The sequence below is a fragment of the Acanthisitta chloris genome, unplaced genomic scaffold (assembly GCF_000695815.1).
Source record: "Acanthisitta chloris isolate BGI_N310 unplaced genomic scaffold, ASM69581v1 scaffold7603, whole genome shotgun sequence".
Lineage (NCBI taxonomy): Eukaryota > Metazoa > Chordata > Aves > Passeriformes > Acanthisittidae > Acanthisitta > Acanthisitta chloris.
In genome coordinates this window covers 32,035-45,189 of record NW_008666526.1, presented here as the reverse complement: position 1 = coordinate 45,189, position 13,155 = coordinate 32,035, and the positions used below count along the sequence as shown (strand labels likewise).

At 51.2% G+C, this 13,155-nt stretch overlaps 1 protein-coding gene across 1 annotated transcript; it reads left to right on the top strand.

Annotated features, from left to right (window-relative positions):
* The first annotated feature begins 1,259 nt into the window (after positions 1-1,259).
* On the top strand, positions 1,260-9,786 carry NEURL1B (neuralized E3 ubiquitin protein ligase 1B). The gene is made up of 5 exons (XM_009072157.1): positions 1,260-1,275; positions 3,173-3,733; positions 6,637-7,344; positions 8,555-8,680; positions 9,542-9,786. Exons 1-5 carry the CDS (start codon positions 1,260-1,262, stop codon positions 9,784-9,786), a joined length of 1,656 nt encoding a protein of 551 aa, XP_009070405.1.
* Positions 9,787-13,155: the final 3,369 nt, after the last annotated feature.

Here is a 13,155-nt window from a genome sequence, read left to right as displayed (position 1 = left end):
CTTCGTGGCCTCCTCTGGACTTAGTCCAGTAGTTCCATGTCCATCTGGTGTTGGGGCCACCAGAACTGTGTCCCCGACATAAAAAGGACAGTCAGAGGTCTGGGCACATTTAGACATGGCCACAAAAACCAGGAAAAACAGCTTCTTCCTAATAAGGAAGGACCTCAAGGGAAGTGACCCTCACTGCTCAGGGTGTGCTGGCTGTGTCCATGCCACCATTTCTCTCCCTGCCAAGGAACCTCAAGCCGCAGCATCATTTGCAGGGAGACACATGGAGCAGCACCCACATGAGCCATGGGTGGCTGATACATCCATCTTCTGTGCTTTGGCTCTTTGGGAGGCAAGAAATGAGATTTCCCCTGGGAATACCCAAAAGAAATACTCCTGGGAGCATGGCCAAGGCTGACCTTAAACACCTCAGGAACCTTGTCCTATACTGGGCTAGTCCATGAGGATGCCTGGACTGCAGTGATGCTGGGAGCAGAGGTGCTGGGCTGGGCAGGGAAGGGGATTTAACACCTTGAGGAGCTTCTCTCCTCCCCATTTGCCCCAGGACTCTGCCTTCATGGCCTTGGCATGGAAGTGGCAAACCTCCCTCACTGATGTAAGAGCAAGGATGTGTTTATTTAAGTTAGTCTACAAGAGGATTAACCATTACCTGGTCCTACACTGAAGGAAGAGGCACAAAAGACCTTTTGTTTAGCTGCTGCTTTGCCTGTCATGGTTTAGGATTGTCCTTTCTGTCTTGCTGTAAACAGGAGCTTTTGGCCTCTGTAGCTCTTTAGCAGATGTCTGATTTCAAGGCTGATCCTGTGTTCAGGTCTTGCCTGTGACCTTTCTTGTCTCACATCCTCAAAGGCAGTGGGTGCTTAGTGCAGGTCTCGCCCTCTTGCTGCTCTATCTGCTGTGGTTTCACTTGAGAACATGGTGTCACACCTCCTGGAGCTCTCCCAGCTGAGCTCCAGCATTGTCTGGTGGAGAGGAAAACATAAGAAAACCCTTCCCTTGGCACAAAGCAAAGCCAGGGGTTACACACATGGAGGAAGCAGCTTGGAGGAAGGGCCAGGCAGCAGCTTCTAAAGTTTCCAACGTGGCCAAAGAGTTCAAAAATGAATGCTGAGCATGTGATGTGGCTTTATATTTAACAGACTGGCTTGGAGCACTCCAGTATGTTCCATTTTTGCTTTCTAAACCTCCAGAGGCAGGTGCAGAGAGGTGGAGTGGGTGGGAAATGAGGAGACCAAATTGCCTGTAACACCATGGTGGTGGTGATAGGTAAGTCCAGGGCCTGGAGCTAGTCCCCATGTGTTCAGGGGTATGATATCCACCTCAGGGAAGGTTTAAGATTAAAAGTTAAGCTTTTTTGGTTCCTATTTCATGCTTGTGTGAACTTCACTTTAGGCCCCAAATCTGTTTCTCTTGAAATTGGTCTCAAAATTGCTATTGACTTAAAATGCTGCAAGATCTTACCCAGAAATTCTCCTTCTCCCATCTGGAAAAGGAGGATGGCAGGATTGCTGTGCCATCTGCAGTGCTGGGAAGTTGAAAACAATCAGCATTTATAAAGGGCTTTGAGCTCAACTGGGAGGTTCTGTGTAAAGACAGGATGAAATGTTCCTTACTGTGCTAGTTGCATCTGATAGCTGAACCAGGGCCTGGGTTGGAGGTTTTGCTCTGGTGATGCAGAGGTGCTCCAGCTGCTAAAGATCTTTGTTTAGTTGTGTTGCTCCAAAGTTTCTGTTCATTGTAACAAGATTAGGGCACTGAGGCTTTATGTCCCACTGAAATCAGTGTCATATATCTGTGTTCATCTCCACCATCCCTGGAGGTGTTTAAAGAGAGAATGGATGTGGCACTTAGTGCCATGAACTAGTTGACATGGTGGTGTTAGGTCATAGGTTGAACTTGATGATCTCAGAGGTCTTTCCCAACCTTACCATAGTATGTTAAGGGGTTGGGATGGAGCTTAGAGATCATCCAGCCCCAACCCCCTGCCCTGGGCAGGGACACCTCCCACCAGAGCAGGTTGCTCAAGGCTTGATGATTGCCTGAAGGTTACTCAAACCTTCATGATTCTGTGTGATTCTGAGCATCTTTGATGTGCACAGGGACAATCCCCAGAGCTGCCGTGACTTTGGCCACCATGGGAGCCAACAGCACATGCAAATAGGAAACAGAGCTGCAGTTGCAGGTGTTGAGCCTTTCCCAGTGCAGTAGGATGCATCTGATGGGAACAAAGGATGTTCCTTTCCAACCAGCTTGGCATGGTGGAGAAGGGAAGCTACCTAACCTTTACCCTCAGGGCCATGTTTTCCTTATATTTGCATAAAGCTGAGGGCAAACTGCTGTAATAAAAAGCAGATTGTGGCTAAGGATGATGTCTGAGCGTCCGTAGTGTGGGTTGCAGTGGTACTGAGCACACCCAGCAAGCCAGATGTTGTTCTCTGGGCTGAGCTAAGACATGACTTGGGGCAAGCATTGCCTTGAGAAGAGGCTCAGGGCTGGAGGACAGGCATATCCTCAGCACCATAGCATAGAACCCAAGCCAACCTGCCCACATGCCCAGGACTACAATGCAGATACCTCCTCTCACTGTTCCCTCTTCCCACTCCACTACTGCACAGCTCCTCAGGGCACAGCATTCACTGCCTGGGGTGAGAAGTGCACATACACACATGCACAAGGTTATGCCAAGTGTGGAGGCTCCAAGGACAACGCACTGAGCGTCCCTCTGCCTTGTGTGATTGACCCTGATTGGGTTGAGGAAGGGCTGAGGGAGCTGGGGTTGGTTAGCCTGGAGAAGAGGCTCAAGGGTGACCTCCTGGCTCTCTGCAACTCCCTGACAGGACTGGGGGGATGTGTGTCCTGCCATGGCTGCAGGGAGAGGACTAGAGGGAATGGCCTTGAGCTGAGCCAGGGCAGAGTCAGATTGGATGCTAGGAGAAATGTTTTCCCTGTGAAGGTGTTCAGGCAGTGGAATATTGCCCAGGGAGGTGGTGGAGTCACCATCCCTGGAGATGTTGAAGAGGTGTCTGGATCTGGTTTAGTGGTTGTAGCAGTGACAGGTTAACGGCTGGACTTGGTGATCTTAGAGTTCTCCTCCAACCTTGATGTTTCTATGACTCTCTGATTCCAAGCACCCCTGACAGACTGTTGCTTTCCCCTCCTGCAGACACGAGCCACCCGACCCGCTCAGTCTCCAGCCGCCCCTACTACAGCTTGCCCAACAGCAGCCATGAGCGGCGCTCGGTCCTGGCCATCACGGAGCCGCCGCGGTTCCACTCGCAAGCCAAAGGCAAGAACGTGCGGCTGGACGCTCACTCCCGCAAGGCCACGAGGAGGAACAGCTTCTGCAACGGCGTCACCTTCACCAACAGGCCCATCCACCTCTACGAGAAGGTGCGGCTCAAGCTGGTGGCTGTGCACCATGGCTGGAGTGGGGCCCTGCGCTTCGGCTTCACCATCCATGACCCATCCCAGATGAGCTCTGAGGAGATACCAAAGTATGCCTGTCCAGACCTAGTGACCCGTCCTGGCTACTGGGCCAAAGCTTTGCCAGAGAGGTTTGCTGTGAGGGACAATATCTTGGCCTTCTGGGTTGATCGGCATGGAAGAGTCTTCTACAGTATTAATGATGAGGAGCCAATATTGTTTCACTGTGGGATTAAAGTTTCTGGTCCTCTTTGGGCACTCATAGATGTCTATGGAATCACCCATGAAGTGCAAATACTAGGTAAGTGTGTGTTTGGGTCCATGGGTTGCTCTTCTGGTTGCTCTTTCCATAAGGGCGTGATCAGGTAGAAAAGCTGCATGATTCCTCTGGTTGATCATGTTTATGGGACACCTAAGAAAATCAATTTACTGTTAATTTTATACCTCAAATTAAGCATTTTTCTTTTGCCAGCAGTAGGGATCTAGAAAGCAACATATTCCAGAGGTGTCAGTGATGGGAAGTCCTAAGGCTGTGCATTATAGAAGCCAAATGAAGAGACGGATGGAAGTCTTTGCCTGCAGCTTCACTCAGCTTTCTCTGAGCTGGATGTGCTGCTGTGGCTGTTCACAGCATGGTCCCAGGGGCTGAGGAGATAAAGATGATCAGTTGTGGCTTCCTCTGTACTTTCCCAGCTACCAGTTACTGCCAGTCCACTGGAAAACCACCACCCATTGCTCAGGACTTGTCTGAAGCCTTTCTCCAGGCCTCTTTCGAGGCCTTGTGCAACCTGATCTAGTGAGGAGGTGTCCCTGCCCATGGCAGGGAGGGCTGGGACTAGGTGAGCTGTAAGGTCTGTTCCAACCCTTACATTCTTTGATTCCATCCCCTTTCTCTGCTCTTGGCCTTGGTCCCATCTAGACTGGCAGTTTAACAGGTTGTGTTTGCAGATGTGACCTGACTTCCCCTTTGCTTACCCACAGGCACCACACAGATCTCTGCATTCAGGTGGTGTCTGGCTCATTTCCAGGAATCATCCTTGGGGAAAGCTCCAAAAGAAGGGATGAATTTGCCCCCATTAGCAAACCAAGTCAATTGCCATGGAATGACACTCCTTCCCTGACTTTTACGGCCCTGAAATTCCACAGGAATTCAGTGTCAGGTGGAGTGTTTTGAACTGGGCTACACCACAGGGAATCCTTTCAAGATACAAGAGTGTTGCCCTTTCCTGGAGGCTCCTAAGAGCTGATTTAGTTCTAACAGCCAAACTCAGCTGCACCTACTGGGGGGGATGGTGCTGCCATCCTGGCACTGAGCAGGCACCAGTGCTAGGCTGTGAAATGGTTAGTCCAGTGGGCACAGCTCCATCACATCTTCCTCTGAATGGTGCCAGTTATTTTACAGGGCACACATAAACAGCACTTTGCCCTGTCTGCCTTGCCTCAAATGTGTAATTAAAGCTTACCACTAGCTTATCCTGTAATTGTGCTGCTCTCCAGCCTCAGGTGCTCATGACAGAGCTGAAGGAGTGGTTGCTGTATTGGCCAGGGAAGCTGCTTCAGCAGAGCATCTTCTTCCTCCTTAGATGGGAGTTAGAAGCATAAAATGCAGATTTTTTCGGCCCCAGTCCTGCCTGCAGCATCCAAGTGTGCAGAGTGAAAGGTTCAACCTGAGGCCACCTGTACTTTGATAGGGGTTTTTTTTGCATCAAAATACACAAATGCCCCAGAAATCAGGTGATGCTCATCCATCTGGGGCACCAGGGGACCCAAACTCCTTGCTAGAGATGTGGTGGAGTCATAGAGGTTGTGCTTGTCTCTGTCTCTTCCTCCCTGTGAAATATAGCTCCAATTCTGCTGCACAAAATTGATCTTTCAGCATTATGAATCATAGAATCACAGAATGGTTTGGGTTGGAAGAGACCTTAAAGGTCATCTAGTTCCACCCCCTGCCATGGGCAGGGACACCTTCCATTAGATCAGGTTGCTCCAAGCCCCATCCAACCTGGACTTGAATGGGGCATTCACAACTTCTCTGGGCTACCTGAGCCAGTGCCTCAGCATCCTCACAAGCTTGGGATGTGTCTAACTCCTCTGTGTGAGCATTGCCAGTCACGCTGTGCTTGCTAGAAGGAGCTGGCCCAGCCATCAGCTTACCCCAGTGGCCTCTCCTGCATGGGGTTCTTAGAGAGACAACCTTCGCTTTGCAGCTGCTGGATAGAGTTGGCTGTTTTTACTTTGCTAAAGCCTGGGGATTTTCTCCTCCCAGGAGCAGGTGTTGGTCTACTTCACCCTTCTCCAGCTCCAGGAAAACCAGGAGTCTGCTTTGTTCACAGATTTAACTTCCATGTGCTTTGACTTTGCTCTGTGAGTTAAGGTCTTGCCTTGGGAGTGAAGTGTCCAGGCTGCTCTGGGCAGTGCTGGAAGCAGAAGGAAAGGCACTCCCAAACTTCTCTACACCTTTATATTTTCCCCCTTGGCCTGGCGAGTAAAAATCTGGGAAATGCATTAAGGATCAACATCCTGACTTTCCCTTTGATGTGAAAGGGGAAAATAACTTTCTGCTGTAAAGGTCTTTGTAACACCTGCAGGAAGTAGCTTTTGTGACAAACTCCCCATTCAAAACCTCTGCAGGGCTGTGAACACTCCTGAGATAAGAGGTTTGAAGTCTTCCTTAAAATGACTTCTCTTGGACACACCTGTGCCTGGAAACAGGTGCAAGGCAATGACAAGGAGTGTGGAAAGAATATCTCTGTGGAAAGATATTCTGTGTGGAATAGCATGGAAAGAACATCTATTCATGCTTGTGTTCCTTTGCCCATCACCCTGTTGTGGATTTGGCTTGCACAAGACCTTTGGACAACAAGATATTGAGGTGTTTCTGTCTTTTATAGAGGAACCTCAAAGCTGTTAGACCCTTCCACTGAGAAAGTTGTAGCACCACACTGGTTTACAGCTTTTCCCAGTTTATCAGTGCACAGAGCTCATGGATCATGCAGTACTCCAGAACACTTGTTTTAACTTGGCTAGATACAGCTATTCCTCTGCTCCACACACGACTCTCCACCAGTAGCTGTTCATTAGTGGGTGACCTCAGGCTAATCTCTCCAGTGTTTGTCCACGCAGAGGAGCAAAATCTAGGCTGAAATAATAATGATACCCATCAAAGCAGCCTCTAATATGTGTATCCCTGGATTTCTCTCCCAGACAGCATGTTTGCAGAGACCATGACCACTGCCCGGCTCAGCACCGCTCGCCTCAGCACTTGCCTTCCGCAGAGCAACCACGACTCAGCCAACTTCAACAACAACGAGCTCGAGAACAACCAAGTGGTGGCCAAAATTGCCAACCTGAACCTAAGCAGGGTGCCAGGACTGGCCACAGACAACCACATCATCCCCTGCTGCCCCAACCGGCGGCAGCATGGCCAGGGGGTTCCTGCCTTCCTGGACACTGACCTGCGGTTCCACCCCACGCGTGGCCCTGACATCACCTTCTCTCAGGACCGGATGGTTGCCTGCACCAACTGGCAAGAGAGCACTAGGACTTTGGTGTTTTCTGACAGGCCTTTGCACATTGGTGAAAGCCTCTTTGTGGAAGTAGGACACCTTGGCTTGCCGTACTATGGGGCCCTTTCTTTTGGCATCACTTCGTGTGATCCCAGTACTTTACGGACAAATGAGCTCCCAGCAGATCCTGACTTTCTCTTGGACCGCAAGGAGTACTGGGTGGTGTACAGAGCCTTCCCTGTCCTCAGCAGTGGGGACATCCTCAGCTTCATGGTCCTGCCCAATGGGGAGGTGCACCACGGGGTGAATGGAGCCAGCCGAGGGATGCTCATGTGTGTGGACACCTCACAGTCCCTCTGGGTGTTTTTCACAATCCATGGTGTCATCAACCAGCTCAAAATCCTGGGTAAGTACAGCCAACAGAAAGGGTGACAGAGTACAGGCTTCCTGGGCCGGAACAGGAGCTCTGGGTTCACTGTGTTCACTGATGGGAAGAAGCAGGTCCTGATCTTACCTTGTGTCTGCAAACACAGCGAGACACCACAGTCCCAGAGAATGAGGTGTGTCCATGTGTGTGGACACCTCACAGTCCCTCTGGGTGTTTTTTACAGTCAACCAGCCCCAATTCCTGGGTAAGTGCAGCTAAAAGGGAGGAGAACAGGAATCATGTGGTTGGTGAAGCTTCCTGGGCCAGAACCAGTGTTTGCATTCACAGTGTTCACTGATGTGAGGGAGCAGTTCCTGATCTCACCTTAGCAAGACACTACAGTCCCAGGGAATGAGGTGTGTCCGTGTGTGTGGACACCTCACAGTCCTTCTGTGTTTTTTTTACAATCCATGGTGTCATCAACCAGCCCAAAATCCTGGGTAAGTGTAGCCAAAAGGAAGGAGAACAGGGAGCATGTGGTTGGTGAAGCTTCCTGGGCCAGAACCAGAGCTCTGGCTTTGCATTCATAGTGTTCACTGCTGTAAGGAAGCAGCTCCTGATCTCACCTTGTGTTTTTAAAAGGAATTCTTTGTATCCCCACTATTCCAGCCAACAGGCATTAAGCTTCTGCCTTGGTAAGGATGGTGTGAGCACAGCTCTGGTTTAAGCATGTGTTGGACAGTAATCACTGCCCTAGCACTGCCACAGCTCAGCTCTCAGCTGTCACTTTTGATGCATTGCTAGTGACCAGTTACTGTCCTTCTCCTTTCCTCTTGTTGGGTCTGTCAGGAAGGCAGGCACTGATGACTTTGTAAAGCAGGTTTTCCTCATCCAAAACAATGCCCTTTCTCAGCTGACAGTGAGACAGTGACAGCTTGAGGCCAGAGCTGCTGAGGATATTGAGACATGACTTTACACCCAGAAGGTTAGATAACCTGGTGCTTACTTCACTGAACAGGCATTGAGAGGTCCAGGCCCTGGGGCAGCACTTAGCAGATGGACTTACCCTCCTTTGCACATGAGGTGGGAACACCTCACTCATAACATGTTTCATACAAGGTTAAGGGGTTGGAGTGGAGCTTGGAGATAATCTAGTCCTGCCCTGGGCAGGGACAGCTCCCACCAGCCTAGGTTGCTGAAGGCTGCAGCAGGCTGAGGGGTGTTCAGGCTGAGCTCTCTCTGTCCTCAGGCACGGTGCAGTCCAGCCCAGGGACGGTCTCGCCCTCAGGATCCCCCGGCGGCTCTCAGTACGACAGCGACTCCGACATGGCCTTCAGCGTCAACAGGTCATCATCGGCTTCAGAGTCCTCGCTGGGTAAGGACAGCCTGGCCCTTGGCACCCCAGCATGAATCCCCACTGGGAGATGAGGCTATGGGGCTGTGCAAGACAGCAGGGCAAGGTTAAGGGAGGTGTTACATGTCCTGTGAGGCAACAGAAGGAGTGGGAAGGAGACACAGTGGTGGAAAGATATTCATGGTCTGAAGAAGTGTTGCGTGTTGCTTGTGTCAGCAATAGCATGGTCAGCAGGATCAGGGCAGAGATCAACTCCCTGTGCTGGGCACTGCTGAGGCACTTCCAATCCTGGGGTCAGTTTTGGGTTCGTCACTGTAAGAAAGATGTTGAGGTGCTGGAGGTGTCCAGAGTAGGGGGAATGGAGCTGGGGAAGGGGCTGGAGCACAAGGAGTGGCTGAAGGAGCTGGGGAGGTTCAGCTTGGAGAAAAGGAGACTCAAGGGAGACCTCCTCACTCTCCACAACTGCCTGAAAGGAGGTTGTAGCCAGGCGGGGGTTGATTTCTTCTCTCAAGTAACAAGTGACAGGATGGGAAGAAATGGCCTCAAGCTGCACCAGAGGTGTTTTAGATTGGATATTAGGAAAAGTTTCTCCACTGAAAGGCTGGTCAGGCATCAAACAGGCTGCACAGGGAGTGGTGGAATCACCATCCCCAGAAGTGTTCAGGAGATGTGTGTGTGGATGTGGCACTTTTCCCATGTGTGGAAAAGGGATAACAGGCTCTGCCCTGAGCTGTGACTAGTTGGAATGCGCTGGAGGTTATTTGGCTGAACAAACTAGGCAATGCCTAAGGAAGAGCCTTAAAAACTGACTTGAGTGTGTGTTACACAGTGTGAGTTTTGCACTATCCTGGTGACTAAATGATCATTTCTTCTCTTTCAAAGTGACTGCACCCAGCTCCCCCTTGAGCCCTCCCATCTCTCCTGTCTTCCCTCCCCCGGAGCCCTCGAGCAGCAAGAACGGGGAATGCACCGTTTGCTTTGACAGCGAGGTGGACACAGTCATCTACACCTGTGGACACATGTGCCTCTGCAACACCTGTGGTCTTAAGCTGAAGAAGCAGCTCAATGCCTGCTGCCCAATCTGCAGAAGAGTCATCAAAGATGTGATCAAGATCTATCGCCCTTAGGTTAGGGCTGGAGGAAGGGGGAACACCTCTAGCAGTAACCTTTCCGTCCCTGCTTATGGGTTATCTGTGCTGGTCAGTCGTTCTCAAAGTGGCTCGTTATCTGTCTTTCCTTATTTGACTGCTAGGGCACAATTCAGGGAGAAAATTGAGCTGAGGAGCATGTGGGGCTTAAAGGCACAGCTGCCATGCTGTGTGCCCACAGGGAATCCAGGGAATCATGGGCTGGACCCAGCTGCACATGAGGAATTTCCTGTGCAAAGGCTCTTTGTTCCCTCCTCCCCCTCTGGAGGAGGCTTGATGTGGTGTGGTTGGGAAGGGGAGTTGCCACTTGAGCAGTGCCAGGTGCCACTAGGCTTCCTGACCCCCAAACCCCAACAGCTCTGGGCAGGTACACCTGACTCTGACACTCTGTCAGGTCCTTGTGCTGTGGTGGAACAAAATTAGGACAAAGCCCAGCAGGAGGAGGGTTCAAAATGGGCAAAACTGATTTGGAAATGTCATGTTCATCCACGTAAGGAGAATTAGCTAAGGCCAAATAGGAGCATACCTGATTCTCACTTGGTTGGGTTTCATCCTTGTGAAAAGGCTTCTGGGGTGTGTGGAGAAGCTGGGCTGGATTTAGATAAAGCAGCTTTGGCAGAGCAGGGACTTCTAGACCCAGGGAGCTGTCACAGGGTAGCAGTGAGGAGCAGGAGCCCACTGAGAGCTCAGCCCCAGCAGTGCTGGAGCCATGGGCAGCAGTGAGAGGCAGCTTGGGCACTACCCTGCTGAAAGCCATAAGTGAACTGCAGCCTCAATCCTGGCATAGGAAAAGTGCAGGGTCACTGCAGTGATGGTGTTTGACACCTCCAGGCACTCAGCCCTGCATTTTGCTCTGCTCCTCTTGGCAGGTGGCACAGCTGCTGTGTCACCCTGTCCTGCCTGGCTTACCTGTCCTACACCTTCAGCCTTCATCCCACCCCACCACAGGGATGTTTTGGAGCCTGTGGTGAGAAATTCACTTGTGACCCAGTCCCAGCAGGTTCATCCTTTTTCTGGGGACTGCATATGTGCTGATCTTACTTGCTCTTTCTCCTGACTTTCCAAGTTTCCCAGCACAGCTCCCAGCTCCCTGCATGCTGAATCTCAACAGTAGATGAGAACTTGTGGAGGAAAACAGGGATCTGTATCTCACTTGGCTTTCTATAGGAAGAGGAAAGAAAAGCTCTGGGGCTGTTATTTAGATGTTGGGACTGAAAAGGTAGATGGGTTTTGGGTGTGATGTTAGAAGGTCCAGGCAGCAGCTGGATGAGCTGGGCAGCACCTGAGGATGAAGCACCAGGTCCTCCTACCTGCTGCTCCAGCGGGAACTGCCCTTCGTTCTCCATCCTCCACCCTCTGCTCACTTGCACAACCCTATCCTGTCCTTCAGCCCGAAACTGGCCAGTACCCAGCTGCTCTGGGATCATAAAGAAGAGAAGAGAGGGAATGCAAAGGGGAGGATGAGAGAGGAGCTAGTGTCATTGCAGCTTGGTGACCATGTGCTACCAAGAGCATTGAAAGAGCTCTTTCAGAAAGGTGCAATTACCAGATTTTAGTCCAAAAAAAAAAAAAAAGACAAAATAGCAACTCCTGTACATTTCAGGGCTTCTGGGCACACAGGTTGTCAGTGCCTCTCATCTCTCCTGGCCATTCCCTCTCTCCTCCAAGGCTTTGGGAGCAGTGGGGGCACAGCCACCTCTCATGGTGCTTTGGCTGTGCCAGCAGAGCTGTTTGGTGTCTGACTGGCACCCAGCCCTGTCCCAGCTCCTCACTGCTACCAGAAGAGCACCCATGGCAGCAGCTCATCCTCCTCCCTCAGCAGGCTGTGCCTGCCAGCTCCCAGGGCACTTCTGTTTCCTCCTTGATGAGCTGATTAACATTTTAATTGGGGGTATAAATGAGAGGCTTCTGGAGAGAGAGAGATCTCTCAGCCACTGCCCTGCTGCTTTGGCACCAGAGCCTAGCAGCTTTGCAGAGCCCTTTTCAGAAGCCTGGCTGATGCCACTGGCTGTGCCACTGTGGAGTGTGTTGAGCCCTCAGCAGAGCCACCAGCACCAGTTTACTCAGACCTTTGCCAGAGGAGGCAGTGAAGGCAAATTGCCTCCATCTGGAGCTTTGCCTGGACCTCCTGGTTGTCTTCTGCCCAGGAACCACAGCATTGCCCACCGAGAGACCTCCCACCTCCCACCTTGGCAGGTCAGGGTCTGGCTGTGGTCAGTGGGCACAGCACCAAGGGTATGATGATACCAGGGATGTCAGCATGGGATAAAGGTATAGCAGTGCCTGCCTGGGGATGGGCTGCACTGGGAAGCCTTTGCATGGTGAGGGATTCAAGGAGAGCTGTTGGGATCCCTCCCTGGTCTGGGTTTGTGAGTGCCACCTGCCATCCCTGGGGCTCTGTCTTGGTTTCAGGGATGTCCACTCCCTTTGGTCACTGCACACAGCTACACCTCTTTGCTCGACTGACACCTCAGGCCCTCAAGGAGCAGGATTGGTGCACACCTGGGGTGGTTTTTTTGTGTAGCTCTCTTATTTGGTTTCAAGGGTGTCCAGTCTCTTTGGTCACTGCACACAGCTACACCAGCAGAGCAGAGCCTGTTTGCTTGGCTGCCACCAGTGAGCAGGATTGCTGCAGGCCTGGGGTGGGTTTTTTTAGGTGTAGCTCTCTTTTTATTTTTAACCTAGCAAGGAGAAATACCAAATCCACCCCAGACTGTGCCTGAGCTGCTCAGGACACATTGCAGAGGCTGAATTTTTGCTGTAGTGTGGGAACAGCTACACCAGCAGAGCAGAGCCTGTTTGCTTGGCTGCCACCAGTGAGCAGGATTGCTGCAGGCCTGGGGTGGGTTTTTTTAGGTGTAGCTCTCTTTTTATTTTTAACCTAGCAAGGAGAAATACCAAATCCACCCCAGACTGTGCCTGAGCTGCTCAGGACACATTGCAGAGGCTGAATTTTTGCTGTAGTGTGGGATGGGTGTAGCGAGCCTGTTTGCTTGGCTGCCACCAGTGAGCAGGATTGCTGCAGGCCTGGGGTGGGTTTTTTTAGGTGTAGCTCTCTTTTTATTTTTAACCTAGCAAGGAGAAATACCAAATCCACCCCAGACTGTGCCTGAGCTGCTCAGGACACATTGCAGAGGCTGAATTTTTGCTGTAGTGTGGGATTTTTTGGGTGTAGCTCTTTTCTTTTGAAGCCAACAAGGAGAAACACCAAATCCACCCCCAGCTGCTCCTGAGCTGCTCTGGACAAATACTGAATCCATCCCAGGTTGTGCTTAAGCTGCTCAGGAGAAGTATTGAATCCATCAGGATGGACCTGAGCTATTCAGGACACATTGCAGAGGCTGAATT

Coding starts and splice junctions, on each gene's coding strand:
- NEURL1B (XM_009072157.1), top strand. Junction 3,734..6,636: donor CCATGAAGTGCAAATACTAG/GTAAGTGTGTGT, acceptor TTTCTCTCCCAG/ACAGCATGTTTGCAGAGACC. Junction 7,345..8,554: donor CAACCAGCTCAAAATCCTGG/GTAAGTACAGCC, acceptor CTCTGTCCTCAG/GCACGGTGCAGTCCAGCCCA.